Raw genomic sequence first — 21,192 nt, 5'->3', positions numbered from 1 at the left:
CCTACTGCAAGATAATAAAGAAAAAAATCTGAGGAAGTACCTTGACAGTTTTTTTTCATTATGAAAAACGTTAAACGGACGTTACATTTGACATAAAATGTAACGTCCGTAACACTAAATCAACAGTGTAGGACGATACAGGAGTATTAATTTCAAACTAACTTTTCATGTTTACATAGAATGGAGTCAGGGCTTACTCAATATAGTTAACAGAAAAAAATTAAACACAGAACTGAGTGGAGATAAAAGGATATGTACCATCTGTCAAAAAGGCAGGCACTTTCGCGTAACGTCCGTAACGCTCGATTCTAATTTCTGTAGCTAATTAACTAAGAAAGCCAAAACAAAATTGCTTTATTATATTGAACATTAGAGTGTGTACCAGTAGCATACTAAGAAATATAGTGTTATCCTAACAGCAAACATGTGTGCTATTCACTTAAAAGTTGCAAGTTGCATGTATCTGTAACGTCCGTAACGGTGGAATTGGCCCTATGGTCATATTATACAGATCACATCTAGAAACACTCCGTCATCAAGAAACCCAAGCAGTGCATCTGAAATCACTCATACATGATTAAGAGACCAGACATGTATGGAGGTCTCGAAATATAGCTCCGTAAAATGTGGGTACTGGATGTGATGTTTCAAGAACATTTTCTTTGTTAATCTAGTGGCATAATGCTGTTTTGTATTTGGTCAAAATTTGGGTAAAAATAGGCCATACTAACTAGTCACATGACTCCTGCTCAACTCTGCAAGTCATGTGACTAACTTTACTGCTCAAGTAAGTCGGGATTCTGTTGAGCACTGTTTAAAATTCCTTTCTTTTATTAGATTATCAAAACTCTGCAATGGCTTTGATAACAATGCTAAAAAGCGATATTGAGGTTGCTGTTACAGAGATCATTGATCCCTTCTCTCTGGTCTGCTTTGCTGCCTGGAATGGTTCCCTGCGTCCCTCCTGCTTTGGTGACTGCTTGGTAATGGCTTATTGCAGTGGCAGAAAGATCATGGGAACCTAAATGTTACCACAATCACCCATGTCTGATAATAATTTGACCTTCTAAGTGAGAAAAAAAAACACCCTGAAGCAATTCATAACATATACTATTTGGAGGTGTCCGCCTCTCTCTGATTCAAAACATCAAATTACTTCCAATCATAATCCCACTTCCTTTTCCTGATTTTCCAACTAAAAAACAGCTGGAAATGGGAATATAATTGGGTGATTATAGTAATAAGAAAGCGTCAATTGTTGAAGGAAATTTTAAGTTTTTATTTTTTTGTTGAGCAGATTTTAGTACATTCGTTTCTAATTATATAAAATCATTTTACTTGATAATCTGATAAAAGTACTGTTTATGTGCAATAATGTACATGTACATAAAATGTGATTCCATGTGATGCAATCAGACCAAAGTTGGCAATGATAAAATTGAGATATAGATAAATATAAGGAGCAAAAAACCTAAGAAACTGGACATATAAATAGTTCATGATTTCTAACTAAGTATGGCAGGTATATGGGTATTTTTCAATGTCAGTAAGCTTAAAATACTGAGCAAGCTAGTAAATGGCAATAACTTGATTTTCAGAATTTCATACATTGGTCTAAATGGATCAGATCATGTCACAAATATGGGGTTTTTAATGGCGCATGTGATTGGTTGAGAAGTGATCCTAAAAACAGTAATGTCCTCCTGCCCAGCGTCATGATTGCGGGATAGGGAAAAAAAGTAGAAAAACCTTATTTTAAAGAATGTACCCATCTTATTTTGTGTTATTAGTTTTGATGAAATATGATCACTGAATGTGTGGGAATATAAGAATAGTGTTCATTAGGACATGATCATTGTTTATGCCCCAGCTCTGTCTCTGGCATAAACAATCAATCATGCTCTCAATTCTATTTCTATTAATATGAAAGATAGGTTCCCTTGGTGACAAATCAGTCCATAAGCATTATTTGTAGCCATAGTTGAGCTGTAATGCATTAATGACTCTCCTAATCAGGGTTGCCATATTTTTTGCCTAATTGCATGGCAGGGTTGCCATTTTCTTAGGTCAATTGCATTCAAGAAGGCAGGAGGCAGTACTTATGTAGCCCAGTTTGGGTACATGTACTTCATGAACACACCCAAGTTCTAGGTAAAATCCTAATATTAAAAAACAACAACACTTGGGGATTACCTGAATGGGTGATTCCATTTGAAATCTACACCCCATTTGTGATAGATTAACATCATGTCTTCCATAGGGGGTGTATGGATTTCAACTGGAATAGCCCAAAATGGCAATCTGTTAGGATGCTTGAATGATAATAAAGCAATATAGTAACATAAGAAAAAGATTTGTATTTCCTTTCCACATTGTCAGATATGTCCCCTTTTAATTTGGAGCCGAACAAATGAGGCAAAACGAAGAAAATCGCAAAATAAATTCCAGCTCCAATGCATGTCGATCATGACTCAAGGTTGGTCTTTTTGATGTGTTATGACCATCCAGTATTTATGCACAGTATTATGGACATTGGGTATGCATTCTTATTTCGATTGTATGAGTAAAACGATGTCACATATTGTCTTTTTAAAAACGTCAGATTTTGTCACAACTACAGCATCTAAAACTTGTAGGGTATGTTAGTTACTAAAAGCATTATAATCGTGTAAAATTCAGAATATTGGATAACATTGAGGGTGCCCTCCTCATAGAATATTATAATATTGTTTTAAATCGCTGCTTATTATGTTCCTTTTGTTTTATTTTGCTGCTGTTTTCATTTGTTTTATTTTTTGTCTGCCATTTCTTTCTGATCCCGCTACATTTTACAGAAAAACGGCTCGTCTTCGAGCCTAGTCCACGCCCAACGAATGCGACTTGCACATTCCTCTGCCGGCGGCCATAACAGTGTAGGTGCTCTTATATTAGGTGGCACTCTCATCTCTAAGTGGGCAGAGTTCGCTTTTTAATTGTGTTGAATAGTAAGGGTCAAAAGGGCAAAAATTAGGCTTGGTTAAATATAGATCATAATGTCTCTAGAAGGCTAAGTTCTTCAATATTGTATAGCTGATGCATGGAACTGCGTGATAGAGGTGAGAGTGCTACTAAACAAAAAACAATTGTATTAAGAATAAAATTTTTAAATTTTGTGGATTTATTTTTTTTCAATTTTGTCATTAACTTTTTCAACTTTTGACATTATTTAATATCACTGACTAACCATTTCTTCATGGACATTTTTGCGCTTGTAATTTTTCTCGCTTTGCTGATTTTGAACTTCTTTGCTTAATTGTTTTTAAAATTCCGCTTTGACAGGTATTCAAATTCTGTAATTTTCAAATCATTTGTTTATGTATAATAATCTATATGTACTGCACACAAAAAGTATCGGGACCCTTCAAATAAGAGCAACATCTTAAAGGCATTTTCCTATAAATGTAATCAGTAGATGGATAATTTTGTTCTGCATAATTATATTGATATCACTTTGGGATGATGTGACTTTATTAAGTTATACCGAATTGAATGGAAAAAGAGAGCATTTTATAAGTGGCAAATTTGGGCTATTACCTCTTTCAGGGTGATTCCTACCGGCTATTCTAATGGGCTCATTATACTGTGACAGATCAACACTCACTCACTGCGCTCATAATATGTCAATTTTGTCACTTTTGGAATGTTCTCTGTTTTATTCAAATTGGTATAGACGAATCCAATTTCACGCATTCCTGCTCCTCAATGGCAGCCATTAGCCGCGACGGGTACCCAACTATCCCACCTAAAATGTGGTATGATGCGGCCTTGAAGGGTATTATAAACTGCATTCTATCACCCGTGTAACACGTAGACAAAAGAATGATTACAGTTTACAACACAAAAGAATTTAACATTGAATTTTAAGCAGGTTTAATCCACCCAATTGGGTACTCACAACACCTGTTTGGTGCATGTGGGTACCTTAATATGGCCGACCAAATCCTGACCATGACTTGGCTCGTTGGATTCGTCTATAACTTAAAAAAATTAAACCGCATAATGTCAAATGAATAAGCAGAATATAGTATAAATTCAGCTTCAGTTTCTGTAAGATATCACTTCTGTTTTAAGATACTTTTATGATACTTTTTGTGTGCAGTGTAGTACTAATAGTAGAGGTAATACGTTTTGAATACACACCATCATTTAGAATATAGAGCATTTCAAGTCAAGATCAGAACAGTTCATAAACAGTGAGCAGTATTTATTCAGTAAGCTAGGGGGTTAAGATGGTGGACAAGATCAACGTCATCAATCAAGATGCCCATTTGAGCGAAAATAAAGTTGAGTTGCTCTTTGAAAAAGGACATAAAATCTAAGCCAATAATCCACCCAATTACTGGTAATTACCCCCCCCCCCAATAGTTTCACTCCCAATCATCCACTGTTCTGTCACCTTGTGCTTGATCTCTGTTCCTGGTCTGGTTAATTAATTGCTCATTGCCTCAAGGATGATAATTGTTGAATTAGTGGTCACACTTCTAAGCTCTTCCTGACAGCTTATCAGTAGGGATCAGTAGTGGTACAATTTCACGTCCTTCTTCATAGAGCAACTCAACTTATAGGCCTACAGCCTATTTAGGCAATGTCAACATGGGGTCATCAGGTAAAATATTTAACTAACATACTGAAATAACACCATGTAGCACTTCATAACACTCACTGTAACAAAAAAAACTGGTAATCTGATAGGTTGATTACGCATAAAAGCTTTGTTTGGCAAAGAGCGGTGCTCATGAAGTGAACACAAACCCCTGGCTATTAATCGATATGTCTATGTCAAAATCAATGTTTCAAAGAAGAATTCTCATATAGAAAGCAAATTTAGACTTCTACGCTACTCAAATTTCACTCACCGGAGCGCTTTCACCGGGTCAACCAGCGTCTTGAGCGGATGTTATTGCTCTGAAGATTGTTGTTGTTAGTGATGTAGTACTAGGACACCTCCGATGACGTCACAGATGTAGATGACGTCAAACTGGAAGATGTTGTGGGCCCCCTTGGTTCCAGGGGGTCAGGAGGTTGTCCCAGAGGAGGTTGACACAGACAGGGTTGATGTCTAACCCTTTGCCAGAGTTCAGTCTGGGTCCTTTAGTTCTGATATGGATGGCTTCCAAGACCCTACAAGGGAAGTCCTTAGACTCCCTCTCTAACACTTTCAATCTGGTGCCCTTTGCTCCTGTCAATATGTTCCTTGATCGCTGACTTGGAATTGCCCGCTTTGGATTTATGTTCTGTTAGCCTCTTTTCAAGCTTGTCTAAATAACGTCAATAGCAAAATCTTCATAGCAATAACATCCGCTGAAGACACTAGTTGACCCGGTGAAAGCGCTCTGGTGAGTGAAATTTGAGTAGCGTAGAAGTCTAAATTTGCTTTCTATTTACGTTTACCGCTACGTATGAATATACATCGTTATAAGAATTCTTATGTTTTCTACTGTTTTCTGGCATGTTCAAAGAACCCTTTTCCTCCATAGCGACTTTCTGGGTGCACACCAGTAAATAGCTCCCATTGACTTTCTGTACAAACAGGGTCCAGGAAAACATCATTTTCTTGACTCCAGAGCGACTCAGTTCTTCAAAACTTACCCTTTCTGCAAGTCAAAGGTCAGATGAAGTCATCTATTGTAGAAATTATATACGGAGTCCAGCATTTTTTTCCAGAAAAATGCCGACTAGATCACCCTATAGCCCATACAGCGTATGCCACCTTACAAATAGCTTGGTGTTTCTGAAATGTAACACATTTTGAAAGTTTAGCCAAATTGTAATAAAAAGTCAGATCCTGCTCATTTTTCACAGACAATCTATTTCCCAGGCCTAAATGAGGATTAAATATGAATCAGGGCCTAATAGTTGGGTTTTAAGCCTTTTCTAATGGATTTAATTCAGTCGTATTGCACGTTTCCTCGTTTGAAACACTGATTTTTTTCTCCCAGTGTGTAGGAGACTTGTATTTACTGGTGTGCACTCTAAATTCTGCTAATATTGTGGGAATAGTATTCTATGGGACTTGTTCATATCAAAAGGGCATGAAACAAAGTAATGTTTTATTTCAGTTGAAATCCATAAACCCCATGGACCAGATCGTGTCACAAATGGAAGACGTGACCTTAATCTCCCACACAGGGAATGTGAATTTCAAATGAGGTTACCGGTATGGGTGACTCCATTTGAAATCTACACTCCCTGTATAGGAGATAAAGGTCATGTTTGTCATAGGGGGTGTATGGGTATCAACTGGAATAGCCAGAGCCTTCACATTTCACCTAGTCTTGAAGTAGTGTGTTAACGTCTCAACTATAATATTTTGCTCTAAACTTTTGACGAGCGTGTACTATAAGTGATGTTGCATTCATTCATAAATTTTCACTCGGCAACAGCAGATCGCCTCAGCAGCCAATCAGAGACAAATGTGTTTCAATGCAGTAAATACGGGATGTACGCTTAAAATACGCTCTTGTCAAAGTTTACAGGAAAAGATTATGTCATTTATTCCTATCATCAATATTGTTAGTATTTTTATTATTATCATTATAATTATTATTATCATTATTGTTATTATTATTATTATTATTATTATTATTATTATTATTATTATTGTTGTTATTGTTATTATTATTATTATTACTATTTTTATTTTTATTATTACTATCATGTTCGTTAGATAGCTCTTGAAGTAATTTTTATGTTTTAGCCTATTTCGCCACCATTTAAAGCATTAATTGACCTTTTCGTTGCAACCAATAAGCCTTTGCGGGTAGACCTGTGATGTTGTTATGCCAATGCGCACATAGTTTCAGCTCACATCACGTTTTTGAAGTGTGCAGTATTAAACGAAGTTTGCTAAACGATGTGCACATCTGCGTGATCTCAAATTACAACATCTTATATGGGATTAAATTAAGGCTTATGGGATTTACCAAAAATGTCTATTGGCCAATGTTAATGGTGAGCATATACCCCTATAGACCTTTTCATATGAATATCGAAGTTTTCCGAAGTGATGACCCAGTTTTTAATAACGGGTCATCATACGCAGTTCTTGGGCGCGCACTTACGCCAGTTGTGCATTGCGTCAATGCACGCAGTTGAGGAGCGTTTATGTGTATTTACGCAGGCGTATATAGGCGCTTCGCGTACATGTGATTATTTTTTTGCGAACATTTCCGATGCCGATTCACACGATATGATAAGGTCTATTAAAAGGAGTTTGGCTGGACACTTTAGCCTTAGGCCCCCCCAAAAAAATTGTTTGTTTGTCCACGTCCGACCGACCGTGTACCCTGGTCATGTCCCGACCGTGTCTTTTTTTCTTTTTTTTTAATTTTTTAATTTTTTTTAATTTTTATTTATTTATTTATTTTTTATTATTTTTTTTATTTTATTTTTTGGAATTTTTTTATTTATTTATTTTTTTTTTATTTTTTATTTTTTTGGCATCGATGGGACATCGTATAAAACAGTGGTTACTATAAATTTAAAGAAAGAAAATGTAAAGAAAATGAACAGTATAACATGCAGAACCATCTCAAGAGTTAAACCAGTAAAGTGCTGTGTGTTTTGACTTATTTACCAGTCTTCAAATTAAAAAAAAAAAAAAAATCCGACCTACTGACCCAACTTTTTCATAAGCCTCTATGGACAAACAAACAATTTTTTTTTGCCTTAGGGAACAGTGCAGGCCTGGAAAAAATGTGGAATCCATGAAACTCATTCAATTTTGGGATTTGGGGGGAAAGTTTGCTTCATTTTTGGACATTTTGCTATCTTGGTGAAAGCAGGATCATTATACTGGAATAAAGAATATATCTTGTTTGCTTGCAAGGGACATAATGCTCATCGGAGTAAAATATCAGCCCTATGTGTAACCTTTTAAAAAATGTCCATCCTATGTGTAACCTTTTAAAAAATGGCAGGGTTGTGAGATTTCGCTTTTTTTTTTTTTGTTGACAAAGTTTACACATTTTCTTTTATTTCCAGCCCATAATTGGCATTTTTACCCTGATTGTACACTGTTTTTCAGGGTTTTTTAAAGTAAATTTCCTCTTTATTTGGTCTGTGGCCTCTCACACCCCTGAAGTTGTCATGTAAACATGCTTATTATTGGCCCATGTACTAAATGAAGTTCACAAGATGGCAGTTGCAGAATTCATCATACCTTCAATGTCATGTTTTTCAGTTGTTACTGAAAGCATGACTCAATGTGAACAACAAAGGACTCGGGTATAGTCTATATATCTACCTCAAGTCACCAGCACTAGCTTTGAAGTTCAGCCTGTGCTGCGTTGGCTTAGCATGGTTTCTTTGATCGCGTACATAGAAGTATGTACACACGCCAAGTAACACTAAGCTAACGCAGAACACGCTGTACTTCAAAGCTAGTGCCGGTGACTAGAGGTAGATATATGGACTACCTGCTTAATATTTTGTTAATACCATATGTAAGTTGAATTTGATGCACTAGTTGCGTAGCTGTGAATTTAAAGCAGTTCTATGTATACTATAACTGTGCAGCCTCTATGATTGATTTAATCACTAAAATCCTTTAAACACAGTTCTACATTAATAACTTTACCCTTTTGACTAACCATTATTCACTTACACCTTTTCTAATTGGTTAGTTGCTGTGTAATATTGATTCTATCATACACTCTTTCTGATTGGCTAATTGTTGAATCTTCTCCTGATTGGTTGATTGCTGTCCATAAGACATGATTGATGTTCCAGTCACACTTAACATATTTTCTGATTAATTAAATGCTGACACTTGTCAGTGTCTTAGCTTAAATAAATGTGATGTAATCTGCAAAAACCAGGGGGGGGGGCACTCAACTTTAGAAGTGAAGGGTATGTGGGATAGAAAATTTTGAAAAAGTGGAGCAAAATTTTGAAAGTTTCGGCATAATTTTGAAAAAAAATAGATCAAAATTTGAAAGTTTCTGCATTATTTTGTTGCATTTTGATGATGCTCTTCTAGAAAATCTAGAAAAAAGGGGGTCATTGGGTAGCCGCAACCAAAAAAAGAGGGTCATTGGGTAGCCGCAACTAAAAAAAGGGGGGTCATCGGGTATGACTTTAAAAAAAGGGGTCATCGGGTTTAGTCTACTTCAAAAAAGGGGCCTATTAACAGGCACATACCGTCACTTCTAAAGTTGAGTGCCCCCGGCAAAAACCCTTCACATGGTGAAATTTTTTAGTTTTGTAGACAAAAAGCAGCAATTAAAAACATGAAAATTTAGAACTGTTTTCATTTTGTACCTGTGACTTCAACATCAAAAGCTACGAGCAAAGAAGGATTGAAAAAATAAAGAAAAAAAGCTTTTGCCTTTTTTATCTTTATAAAACAAACAGACATGTGAAAGGTTTTCACAGATCACATTACAAATAATTAAACTGCCAAAATCGGTAGTGTACAATTTGACCCACTTCTGGCACTGATCATTTGATATAGACTCATCAATCATTCTCTCTCTCACTATGTATTTACCTCAGAGCCATCCAGCTCAAACATCTTCATAGCTTTGTGCAGCCTCCAGGACTTCCAACAACATGAAGTTTCTCATCTGTTTTGGCCATTGGCAAAATGTCTCTACAAAAAGTACACACATGACCTTAATCTTCCACACATTGAGTGTGAATTTCAAATGGGTTACCTAAATGAATGACTCCATTTGAAATCTACACCCCTATGTGTGGAAGATTAACGTCTTCCATAAGGGGTGTACGGATTTCAAATAGAAGAGTCCACTTGCACAAAACAAAGACCTTACTTCTTTGAGAGGCTGTTATTTTTAACATGATCGATTTTTATTATTTGTTTTGTCTCTATTTAACCTAGGTAAATCATTCAGTGTTGAAACACTGCTCTTCCATGATGCCCAGGGACCACGGTACGGCGTACAAAAAAGTATAGTTTGACCTACCTACCTGTGACATGCCTATCTCAAGTTATAAAAGGTCTGCAATTGGCTTATTGTTTTGGGCAGTGCAAAGGAGGTGGTGTTAGCTGCCAGTCTAAATGGGCTAATCCGGTTGAAATCCATACACCCCCTATTGAAGACATGATCTTAATCTTCCACACAGGAAGTTTGAATTTCAAAATGTAGTTCACTGAGTGGGTGACTCCATTTGTAATCGACACCCCTTGTGTGGGAGATTACAGTCCATGCCTTCCAGAGGGGTGTAAGAATTTCAACTGGAATAGCAGAATGGCTTCATTTCTATTCCACAGATTCAAGTTGACAATCTCATAATTATTTTTTCTCTCCAATACAGACTGGTGGTTCTTCAAGCCATGCGCAAGGTGCTAAGCGCATGCGAGTAGCGCCCTCATCTAGTCATAGCGGCGGTCCAGGCGGCATGATGGCGTCAGAGTACCCATCACAACAGGTAAAGGTGATTATTAGTTTTATTTTATTTTCTGTTTCTTTTTAACTTTATGTTTGTTTAGTTTCTATTTGATTTGCTTTGCTGTTGAACTAACTATTAAGACCAATAATCAAGCAAATACAGGCACTAGGGACCACAATAGCCTCATCCCAATGACATAGTTCTTGATGTAATTTATTGTAATATGTGCAATCGTATGATATAATGTTTTATATGCCGTTTTTATTGTGTATTATATGTATGGTCTTGTGCCACCTGGGAACCAAGGGAGAACAGTGCCAGTGCATTGATTGGTCACCCCAGGTTAAATAAGAAATAAATAAATAAATAGTTCAAAAACCTCAATCAAACACTCATTGCAAAATTTGACCTCAAGTTGCGGAGTATAAGTTTTTGTACCCAAATTGTCAGAGGTCATCCAGTGAATGTGCAACTTTATTGGGGTTAAATAACTGTGCCCTGATAGATGAGCATGTAACCAATCAAAACAGTTCTTAGAGGCCCTGTTCTATGGGCCCGACAGACTCAGACTTTTAAAAACCGTGGGAAACAAATTTTTCCTGTACAAATAAATGCCGATGCAAATTTCGAAAGTTTCAGGGCAAAATATTTTTTTGTATTTCCCCAAATTACAAAATAACTACAGATTTTGGTGATTTTTTGAGGTCAAAAAACCAAACAAAAAAAACGACCGACCGACCGTAGAACAGCGTTTCTTTTTGTCGAAAATTTGGAATATACATTATTATTGCATAAAAAATACAGTGTACCTGAAACTAAATCATCATAATCAAAAGCTGGAAAGTTAATTAAGATGGTAATTTTCACATTCATGTATCCCCATTTGAAATTCATACTCCCTTAGGCCAAAAAAAAAAAAAGTTGTTTGCTTGCCCTCGTCCGACCGACCGTCTCGGCAGTCCCGACCATAGAACTTTTTTTTTTGAAAAAAGGGTTTTTTTTTCGATTTCCCCAAAAATGGCATGTATTTTTCGTATGAACAGACCGATGATTTAAAAGAAACGTTGTAAAATACCATATCCTGCATGTTTACGTGTCCGGCTGTACCTGACTGTCGGGTTCCGCAATTTCGTATACCATCTCAGCGTCTAAGCTCTAATACAATTTGCTATCCACATGCACATTTCGGACGGCGCATCTAGGGATGAGTTAATTTACAGGCAAAATATAACCATGCATATCGTGCAAGAATGGATACAATATAGCAGATGTTAAAATATGGTAAAAGTAGATAAAATTTGAAAACAGTTGTACCAGATATTCATTTCTTGTTTATAAATATTTAGATTCATGATATTTGTTCGTATCGACTAGGAAGTAACATTGCACTATTTTTTTCAACATGTTTGTTGAGGCTACTTTTATTAAGAGCACAAATCGCTCGGTATAAATATGATTTCACTAAAAACATGGCGGACACAACACGAGTAGCGCTAGCTGTACAGGTGAAGCAAGGGACCGAACACGCTGATTAATATGATAGTTTTGAAAAGCAGAAAACACTACATGTAGGAGAATTGTACACTTCAACGTAGGCCTACATGCTACAATTGTTTAAGGTGCAAGTGGCGAGCACAGATGCTGGACTATGGCGTGATGTTGCTGCTACGGAAATGCTTGAACCATTAATTGCATTCGGTATTCGCCATGTCTGTTTCTGGGAAACGGAAAGAAAAAACAAAAAACTTTTCCCTACCGACCGACCCAATTTTTAAAATCCATTCGAGGGCAAGCAAACAATTTTTTTTTTTGGCCTTATAGGAGAGTGGAAGATTAAGGTCATGTCTTCCATAGAGGGTGTATGGATTTAGTGTGATCTGTAAGGGCTATTCCAATTGAAGTCTATACACCCCTATGGAAAACATGACCTTAATCTCCCACACCGAGTGTGTGAATTTCAAATGGGGTTACCTGAATGCGTGACTCCATTTGAACCCCCCCCCCCTGTGTAGAAGAGTAGGGTCATGTCTTCCATAGGGGGTGTATGAATTTCAACTGAAAAATCCACATCCCCACTGGGGCCTGTATGCTATTCCTAAGGTTTGCTATTAATGAAAAATGGTTCACTAGTCGGAAAAATAAAACGGAGTCGCTAATCCGAAAGTTGGGGTTAGGGTCAAGGTCATGGTTAGAGTCAGGGGTAGGATTTTGGTTAGGTTGCTATAGCAAATTTTTTGGACCAGCGGACCCAACCCTCCCCACTGAGGAAGACTAGGAATTCCAACTAAATTCAACAGTTTACATACTGTAAAAGTGGAACATTTGTTTTTATGCATCACCTCTTCCACAAGTCAGTCTCTTAAACAAAACATACTCCCACACGCTTGATTGCATATTTAGTATCATTGGCAAAAGTACCTCTCTCATCTATAATTGACCGTCGAAAGTTCATCGTAGTTTATGGTGCCTGTTACACATTGGAACTTGGCACTGTACATGATGCTGAAGAGGTACTTTTATGCGCGTGCGATGAGGGAATTTATTTCATGCTTCGGGTTTTATCAGAATGACTCCATTTGAAAAGGTCTATGGCCAAAAAGAGACGAGGCATGCACGGCAGGCATGTTGAGCTTGAGGGGGACTTAGAGGCCCTTTGGCCACTTCAGGATGCAGTTGCTGATTATCATCATTTCATCATTATGCATATTTTCCTTTGTTTTTACTTAATATTTTTGTAAGAGACAATAAGAGATAGGACATGCATGGCAGGCATGTTGCGGGGGACTGGGAGGCCCATTGGCCACTTCAGGACATGTATGCTAATAATCTTTAGTTTATCAGCAGCCCTATAAATGTTTTCCTTTGGTTTTACTTGTAGATCAGGTTTGTCTTGCAAGTGTCTTGTATAGATATTTAATTGGAATCAAAACTAATCAACTGGACTCACTTTTATTTTGAGAGGCCACGGTATTGCACCTTACCCTAGGTGCATCTTCAGGCCGTCTGATGACCTGGCGGAAAAAGGTCTGAAGATGCACGCAGGATAAGGTGCGATACTGTAGCCTCTCAAAATAAAAGTGAGTCCAGTTGATTAGTTTTATGATTCCAATTAAATATTTATTATACCTGGATGAATGACAACCTTCACAAACGTATGCTATTTTTTAAAATAGCGGTGGTATAACCAAGTGCCTTATTTTCAATTTTGCACCTTCAAACATACAAACCATCTCAAAAACTTTCTTTCCCGAAGGCACCATGTCAACAATGCCCAGATAAATCGGCCTTCCTTTTACGCGCTATTAACCAATCAAGGTCGTAGGGTATTCGATTGACAGTGACGTCAGACGCGATTTAGTTTTTTTATCTCTGTCTTTCATTATATATTGTATTTTTTTTATTCTCTGATTTTCAGAAACATATGATGTCTGGATACCAGCAGGGAGGAAGCTCTCAAAGTAGTAATACGGCCAAGCAGCAGCAAGGATTAATGTTCTCATCTAGTACAACGGGTAGCACGGCGACATATAGCCAACAACATCATCCACAGCAGAGGCAGCACCATTATTAGACATATGAACTAAACTTTGACTCAAAGACTGATGTTTTTGTCTAGGACGATGGGTAGCACAGTGACATATAGCCAACAACATCATCCACAGCAGAGGCAGCACCATTATTAGATATATGAACTAAACTTTGACTCAAAGACTGATGTTTTTGTCTAGGACGATGGGTAGCACGGTGACATATAGCCAACAACATCATCCCCAGCAGAGGCAGCACCATTATTAGATATATGAACTGAACTTTGACTCAAAGACTGATGTTTTTGTCTGGAATGATGGGTAGCACGGCAACATATAGCCAACAACATCGTCCCCAGCAGAGGCAGCACCATTATTAGATATATGAACTGAACTTTGACTCAAAGACTGCTGTTTTTGTCTGGAATGATGGGTAGCATGGCGACATAAAGCCAGCAACATCATGCCCAGCAACGGCAGCACCATTATTAGATATATGAACTGAACTTTGACACAAAGACTGATGTTTTCGTCTAGTAAGATGGGTGGCACGGCAACATATAGCCAGCAGTATCATGCCCAGCAGAGGCAGCACCATTATTAGATATATGAACTGAACTTTGACACAAAGACTGATGTTTTCGTCTAGTAAGATGGGTGGCACGGCAACATATAGCCAGCAGTATCATGCCACAGCAGAGGCAGCACCATTATTAGAAGTATGAACTGAACTTTGATGTTTTCATATATAGAACAACAGGGGAAGATGGTGACATACAGTCAGCAGCATCATCCCCAGTACACACCGTCATCATCCCTATATCTTCGTGTTAAAAATTGCCGTGATAGTACGATGAATCCTCACGTTTTTCAACAACTACGCATGGTGATTTTATTCGAGATAGGCCGTGCAACTCAGGCTAAGCATACAATTTGAGATTTTGGCGCCTGCCACACTGTTTCTATTCTATGTTTTACGATTTTCGCATGATCAATATATGGCTGGCCGTAACCGCCCTAACGTGGAGCTGCTACTGGCGTAGCTTACTTTTCGCTTCGCGGAGCTAAATTGACCAATCATGTTAGATCTTTTCATTACGCGGAGCCAGTGGATGCATCCTCATTCCAGAGAGAAAACTCTTGCCAAAATTAATGTTTACTATGGGGATTTTAAATGAATCGATTGTAAATAAACCACGACCAGTTGTACAGGATCAATACCATTGTTTGATTAGTGTATATTCAATGTTACCTTGCATGCATGTGTCATGTGTGTGGCGTGTTTGTTTGTTTGTTTGTCTACTGTGTCAGGCCAGGATCACTGACACCCACGGTACTGATACTCTCATACTATCACGGTGATCATATTGTTGAATGTTGTTGACTTAAAAATAATCATGATGCAGTCATGTCTACAGTAGAACTCACCACGACCTTTGAAGGACTTAAACCCTATTAAAAGCTATTAAACCAAGATAACACTCAATGAAAACGGCTCAACTATGTTACATCAGATCTTCTCTGGTTAAATACACACTGCACTTGTGTCTGTTTTACCTGTGCAATGAGCAATGAGCTGGTACTATAGTTTCAGTTTGGTGAACGATTATAAAGCGAACGCAAGGTAACAATACTGTGGGCTTTTGTTTACGAAATGAGACAATAGTCTGCTTATTGTTAACCAGCGTTCTTGAAAATGAGAAGCTTAATGACTTAACACGGGTTAGAAATAATTTCTTCATATTTTTTGGTACAAAAGTACCAATATTTCCAAACACCTAAATTAGCTCTACACCTAAATTAGCTAAAATTTAGGACATGTTACAAAACTATATTTTCTAGAATTTCAGAGAATTCTTTAAATATTGGCCGGTTATTTTTTACACAGTAGTGACGTCAACTAGGCAATGGCCTATACTTCTAACATACACTATTTGTAGAGGTCACGCGTCAATGGTGAGCGCACTGAGTATTGTGTATAGGAAAACGGACAGTAACTACAGTATGTATGGCCTACTACTAGTATATAAAGTAAATACCGGGAGTAAATCCGAACTGGTTTGCAGTTTGCTGAAGGTAGAATTCCGCAGGGACACCGCGCAAGTTATACAAATTAGCTCCCGGCGATACACTGCAGATCGCAGAACTGTGTGCATAGTATACCACCACTCTGCCTAGCTATATAGTTATGTACAATACTGTATGAGTTTCTTATGAGTGCATGTCCATCTTAATAATAAGTCAGTTCGTACTTTTCATAAACTACTTTTTGAATCATAACTTTCGTGACCGAGGATATCTTGCAACTACGTGGCTCGTCTGGCAAATTCTTAATGAATAAATTCGCTTCACGTAATGAGTAAGTCGTACTTAATTAGTCAGTTTTACCTCCGAGTAATGAAAAACTCTAACATGATCATGATTGGTCAATTTGGCTCCACGGAGCAAAAAGTCACCACGCGTAGCAGCTCCACGTTGTGGCGGTTGCGGCCTACCATATCAGTATCCCATATGATATTTCTATTGCAAGAAAATTTTATTTGTTGTCAGGTTTTATCTTAAATACACTAACTGGAAATTAAATACACTAATTAGTGAGGACCGGTATTTTGCTGTGGATATGTTTAACTGCAATTTTGCGGGTAAAAATTTGAAATCCTGAGTAAAAAGTTTGATCATATTCAACTCTTTGAGAAAAAATTTATATAAAAGAATGCATGTGAAATCCAGCTGCAATACAATGTACATTATTGACACACTATCACTCTCTTTATCTACGGCAATAATAGAATATCGATTTCAATCGAATTGAATACGATGCTCAGTTTTGAGTTTGTAGTTGACTACTAAGCGACCTAAGCGATCGATTGCTAGCCAATCAGATAGAACTCCTTTTCTTGCGTTCGGTGAAATACCAGTCGCCCGTCGCTCACCAACGGAGTATTAAATTTATATTTATCGAATAGGAAGTCGACACTGTGCAGTAGAGATTAGATATATGAACTGAACTTTGGACTCATCAAATGATGATCCCCACAAGGAAACACCATTATTAATTGTAACTTGTGACCTTTGCGTCTCTTGGCTGCGGGACCCATTGGTCCCTGCCCCCTTTGACAGTACTGTGTGTAGCTTAGGATCGATTTTTCTTTTCTTTGGAGATGGATGATATAAAAACAAGAGATTTAGTGGCCTATGTGCCATTTTTAAAGGAGCTCACACAAATTACCTTGTTGTTTAAATAAGAAGGGGGAAAACATGGCCTATTATATGCATATATATACACTATAATATTTGAGTCCCCCTTCCACAGAGGCCAACAGGGTTTTTATTTGGCCAGTAAATAACTTATTGCTCATATCTAGGGTTGGAAAAACAATGCAGGCTGAATCATGTGGGTTAAATTATTACAAATGCTCCCCAATTTTCATTTCAAACCATTCTTATCTATTCCAGCTCCAGTGACACCTCATTTGTTCCTTGGACCTATCGATGTATTGTGATAGGTATTAGCTTTTTAATAATGAAATCGGACATTCCTAAGCGAAGATATTGAGTTCGAAAGTTATGGTATTATAAAATTGGAAATTGAGATATCGGCCTTTAAAAATATTATTGACAATGTTGAGAGTAGGAATTACCAAGAAAAATGTCTCAAAAAATACAAGATGCCAGTTATATTCCTGTCTGAAACTATCAGACAATATATTAAACATTAATAACATCACAAATTCGCAACAAACCCAAATTGTGAAAAAATCTCCCTGGGCAGATTTTTTGGCTATTTCTCCATTTACGATCCTGCCCAAAAGTGTCTCCTTTTGACATGACACGCCACACATGCATGAGGTGTCATTGGTATCGGAACAGATAACAGTATATATGGGGAAACAGTGGCATAACCAGGTTTTCAAAATGGGGGAGCACAAACTTGTGAATGTACTGACAAAAAATGTGATTTCAGCGACAAATATTCTTGTCATGCATGTCATGTCAGTGATACCTCCCCCAGTAGCTTTCAGTGGCGTACCAACCGAAATTTCAGAATGACTGGGAAAGTGCATTTGGCCCATTAAAGGAACCCATGTCAACTCCAGGGATGTGCAACTTTCCACAGCAGTTCTTCACATTTTTGATTTTCATGTATAATGATTTAATGTACAACTCTATAAAAGGCTGAAAATTTGAGCTTCTATGGAGAAGGCAAACCTAACTGATTTCAAAGTTAATATCTCTCAGAAATGTTGTCCAAGAATATATCTTCAACATATCTGAAGTTGATGGTGGGGCAAATTGTCTGACATTGGTTTTCAGGGGGTCAAATGTAAAAAAGTGGTTTTGTATGGGTAATATCTCAGCTAAATGTATTCTAATATGCTCAATATTGGATAAGAGTAATGTCCTACCAAAGGGCTCTGACTGGCAAAAAAATGGACAATAAAATTATTTTTACTTTTGGAGTTCTGACCCTCCCCCCCCCCCAAAGTTGGTCCTGGTTGGACGAAGTTGCATTTTGAGGGCCCTATATCTTTTAAAGTAAAGGAGTTACAAGTTTTCTGATAGCAGATTTGAATTCTACACCAAAAAGTACCCCAGGATACATACTTTTCAAAGTTTTAAAGGGTTCCTTTATACATTTATGGACCTCCAAACATCGTCTTTTCGCTATACACATTTTTACGCTGACCCCTAAATTTCAAATTGATGCCACGGAAAACGAAATGGAGTATGAAGCTCAAATTTTCAGGATTTTACTTCTCATCAATATCTACCACCACACAGAAAAGAAAAAATTGAAGAGGTGCTGTGGTGCACATCCCTGAGTTGACATGGAATGGGCCATGTGGAAACATTTGTAAAATTAATACTTTTGTCCCCTTTTATAAATGGCATGACAATCTTCCACACAGGGGGTATAGATTTCAAATAAATAATACCTGTTCAGGTAACCCCATTTCTGTATCTGTTTAAAGGCCTATTCTGTGATTTGCTCATCCTGAGGATCGTTAAAATCATCAAAATTCAGATTTTGGCACCTTGTTATGTGCCCCCAAAATATTCCATAATATTTATTAAAAGATAAGTTGAAAAATTAGCTACCATGTATTTGAATGTGGCAACTTTGTCAGTACTGCTGTTTTTGTCGTTTCATTTCAAAAATACCAAATGACAATTAATTTGAATGACTTTATTAAAATATCCGTCGCTTTTAGGCATAATTTGTTTACTCTTGGATCACTGAATAGGCCTTTTTCAAGTATTGGGGGAAAAACCCAAAACAACATTCAGGCAATCAGTTGCATAGTGTTACAAGTAGTCAAGGAACTAATGCATTTTCTTTTATATATTACTACTTTGCATGCTGGCCATAAGCTTCAACAGAAAAGATTTTCTGATATTTTCTCAAAATATCAAGAGCCACTGAACCAATACTGGGCTTATTTGTACACATTGTAATACATTTTCATGCTGATTCCAAATATGGTCATGAGTATGTACAATTCTGACATTTTTGAACTTATCTGCAGTCAATACCTGTATGGAGGGGGTGTATTCATAAGAGAGCAGTTATATAATAAAGCAGTTATTGCAAATTAAAGTCAGTGTTTGATTATTTCTCAGTTTTTGATTGGGTGATTGAATAACTGCTCTTTAAGACTTAGGGACTGGTTACAAACTTGTAAGGGGAGGCCTGATGCAAAAAGGGTGGGGTAAATTTTTTATCCCTCTGAAGGGGGGGGGGGGGCTTTTAAAAAAATCACCTTAATTTTTCTTGTAGAACATGAGTACACTATTTTCGAAGGGAGGTTGGCATACATTTTTCATGGCCAAAAGGGGCCCTTAAAAAAATTTAGGTCCGGAAGGGGACCCTGAAAAAAATATGTGAATTTTTCTTTTTACATCAGGCCCCATCTTGTGAACGGTCCCTTAGTTGTGATAATGTGTCACAAGATGCGGATGGCATGGGCTATTCTAGTTGAAATCCATACGCCCCCTATGGACGACATGACCTTAACCTCCCACACAGGGGGTGTCTATTTCAAATGGAGTCTTAAGGGGGATTGTGACCGGAAGGATCGATATTGAACATTAGAAAATTGAGGGCAATCATAGTTCGTACGTGTGTTTGTTTGTTGTGACGGTCAATCAGTGAGGAGACAAGCTTGGGTCCTAATAGGGACCAGATGGACACAAAGAAGTATGCAGAAAAATTACTATTACTTAGGAGATGAAAAAAAAAACCTGTTCTACCCAGAATTTGCGTTTTGGAGATTGTTGTTTTTAATTTGGCAAAAATCTTGTAACATCAGCCGTTTTGGGGCCAAAATTTATTAATTTAATTTGGCTGCACATTTTTAGAAAATATGTTTGCAAAAAATCTTGCCCTTAGAACAGGTTGTTTTTCTCTGAACCTCTGAGCTAACTCTGAATCAGGCGGCGGATGACATGATCGAGCCGGCAACTTGTGAAACCGCCCGGCCGTATAGCATTTTCCAATATACTCTGTTAGTTTTGTGGGGTTCATTATCGAACCCCAACGGTTTTAGCTTGTATTTATATTATTTATCAACATAGGCCAATTTGTTTGTGATATTTCAAGCGTTTTAAAATTTCAAAATAATCCCATTCAATTACACGGTTGACGATGGAAATTTACTGAATTTAGAGAATGCACGTCGTACACCACCTGCTCTGAACTAACATAACATCTCAGTCACATCTACACAGGTTATAAACTTAAGGGTAGACGAGGTATTGTTGGTCGAAACAGCCACCAAAAACGATTTTCATTATCTAAATCAATATATCATTGAAAAATAACACTTTGATGTTTTGCAAAAGTTCATTCTACAAATCATATACTTTGAAAACTTACTTGATTTATTATTGTTAATGAGTTATGTACGTTTTACAAAAGTGTTGTTGTTTCAGCCCTCTTTACAACGTAACCCAAGAACCACAGGACCTGCAAAAGTATATCTGTGATATTTGAATTCTTCTACACACTCGCTATAAAATGATCAATGCAATTTTTGCCAAAGCTCACTCCAATTCGCAAGATGCTGTGAACTACCAAATCGCAACAGTTTAAAATAATTGCTAACCTTAAATTAACATACACACGTATACCGGTTAATATAAACGGCCTATTACTGCAAGCACCTGTTTCTTACTTCTGATTAAAGTAGGCCTAATTTTTTTTTAAACAAACCAAACCTTGCACATAATTAGGCCTATTCTTTAAGATATTTGTATTTTGGGAGCACTAAAA

General features: G+C 37.3%; 1 protein-coding gene across 6 annotated transcripts in view; it reads left to right on the top strand.

Moving 5' to 3' along the window:
* LOC140141382 (cyclin-dependent kinase 8-like) overlaps positions 1–14,720 on the top strand; it is a 31,809-nt gene extending 17,089 nt beyond the window's left edge. For 3 of the 6 annotated variants that reach the window (XM_072163234.1, XM_072163233.1, XM_072163232.1), the window contains exons 12-14: positions 2,835–2,912; positions 10,318–10,437; positions 13,808–14,720. In XM_072163234.1, the coding sequence (XP_072019335.1) occupies positions 2,835–2,912; positions 10,318–10,437; positions 13,808–13,963 (354 nt within the window). In that variant the 3' untranslated portion in view covers positions 13,964–14,720. The remainder of the gene's footprint in view (positions 1–2,834; positions 2,913–10,317; positions 10,438–13,807) is intronic. The other 3 variants (XM_072163235.1, XM_072163237.1, XM_072163236.1) reach the window with 3 other exon arrangements.
* The last annotated feature ends 6,472 nt before the right edge of the window (positions 14,721–21,192 follow it).

Source organism: Amphiura filiformis, chromosome 19, assembly GCF_039555335.1.
Source record: "Amphiura filiformis chromosome 19, Afil_fr2py, whole genome shotgun sequence".
In the NCBI taxonomy this organism is placed as follows: domain Eukaryota; kingdom Metazoa; phylum Echinodermata; class Ophiuroidea; order Amphilepidida; family Amphiuridae; genus Amphiura; species Amphiura filiformis.
This window is presented reverse-complemented; position numbering and strand designations above follow the sequence as displayed.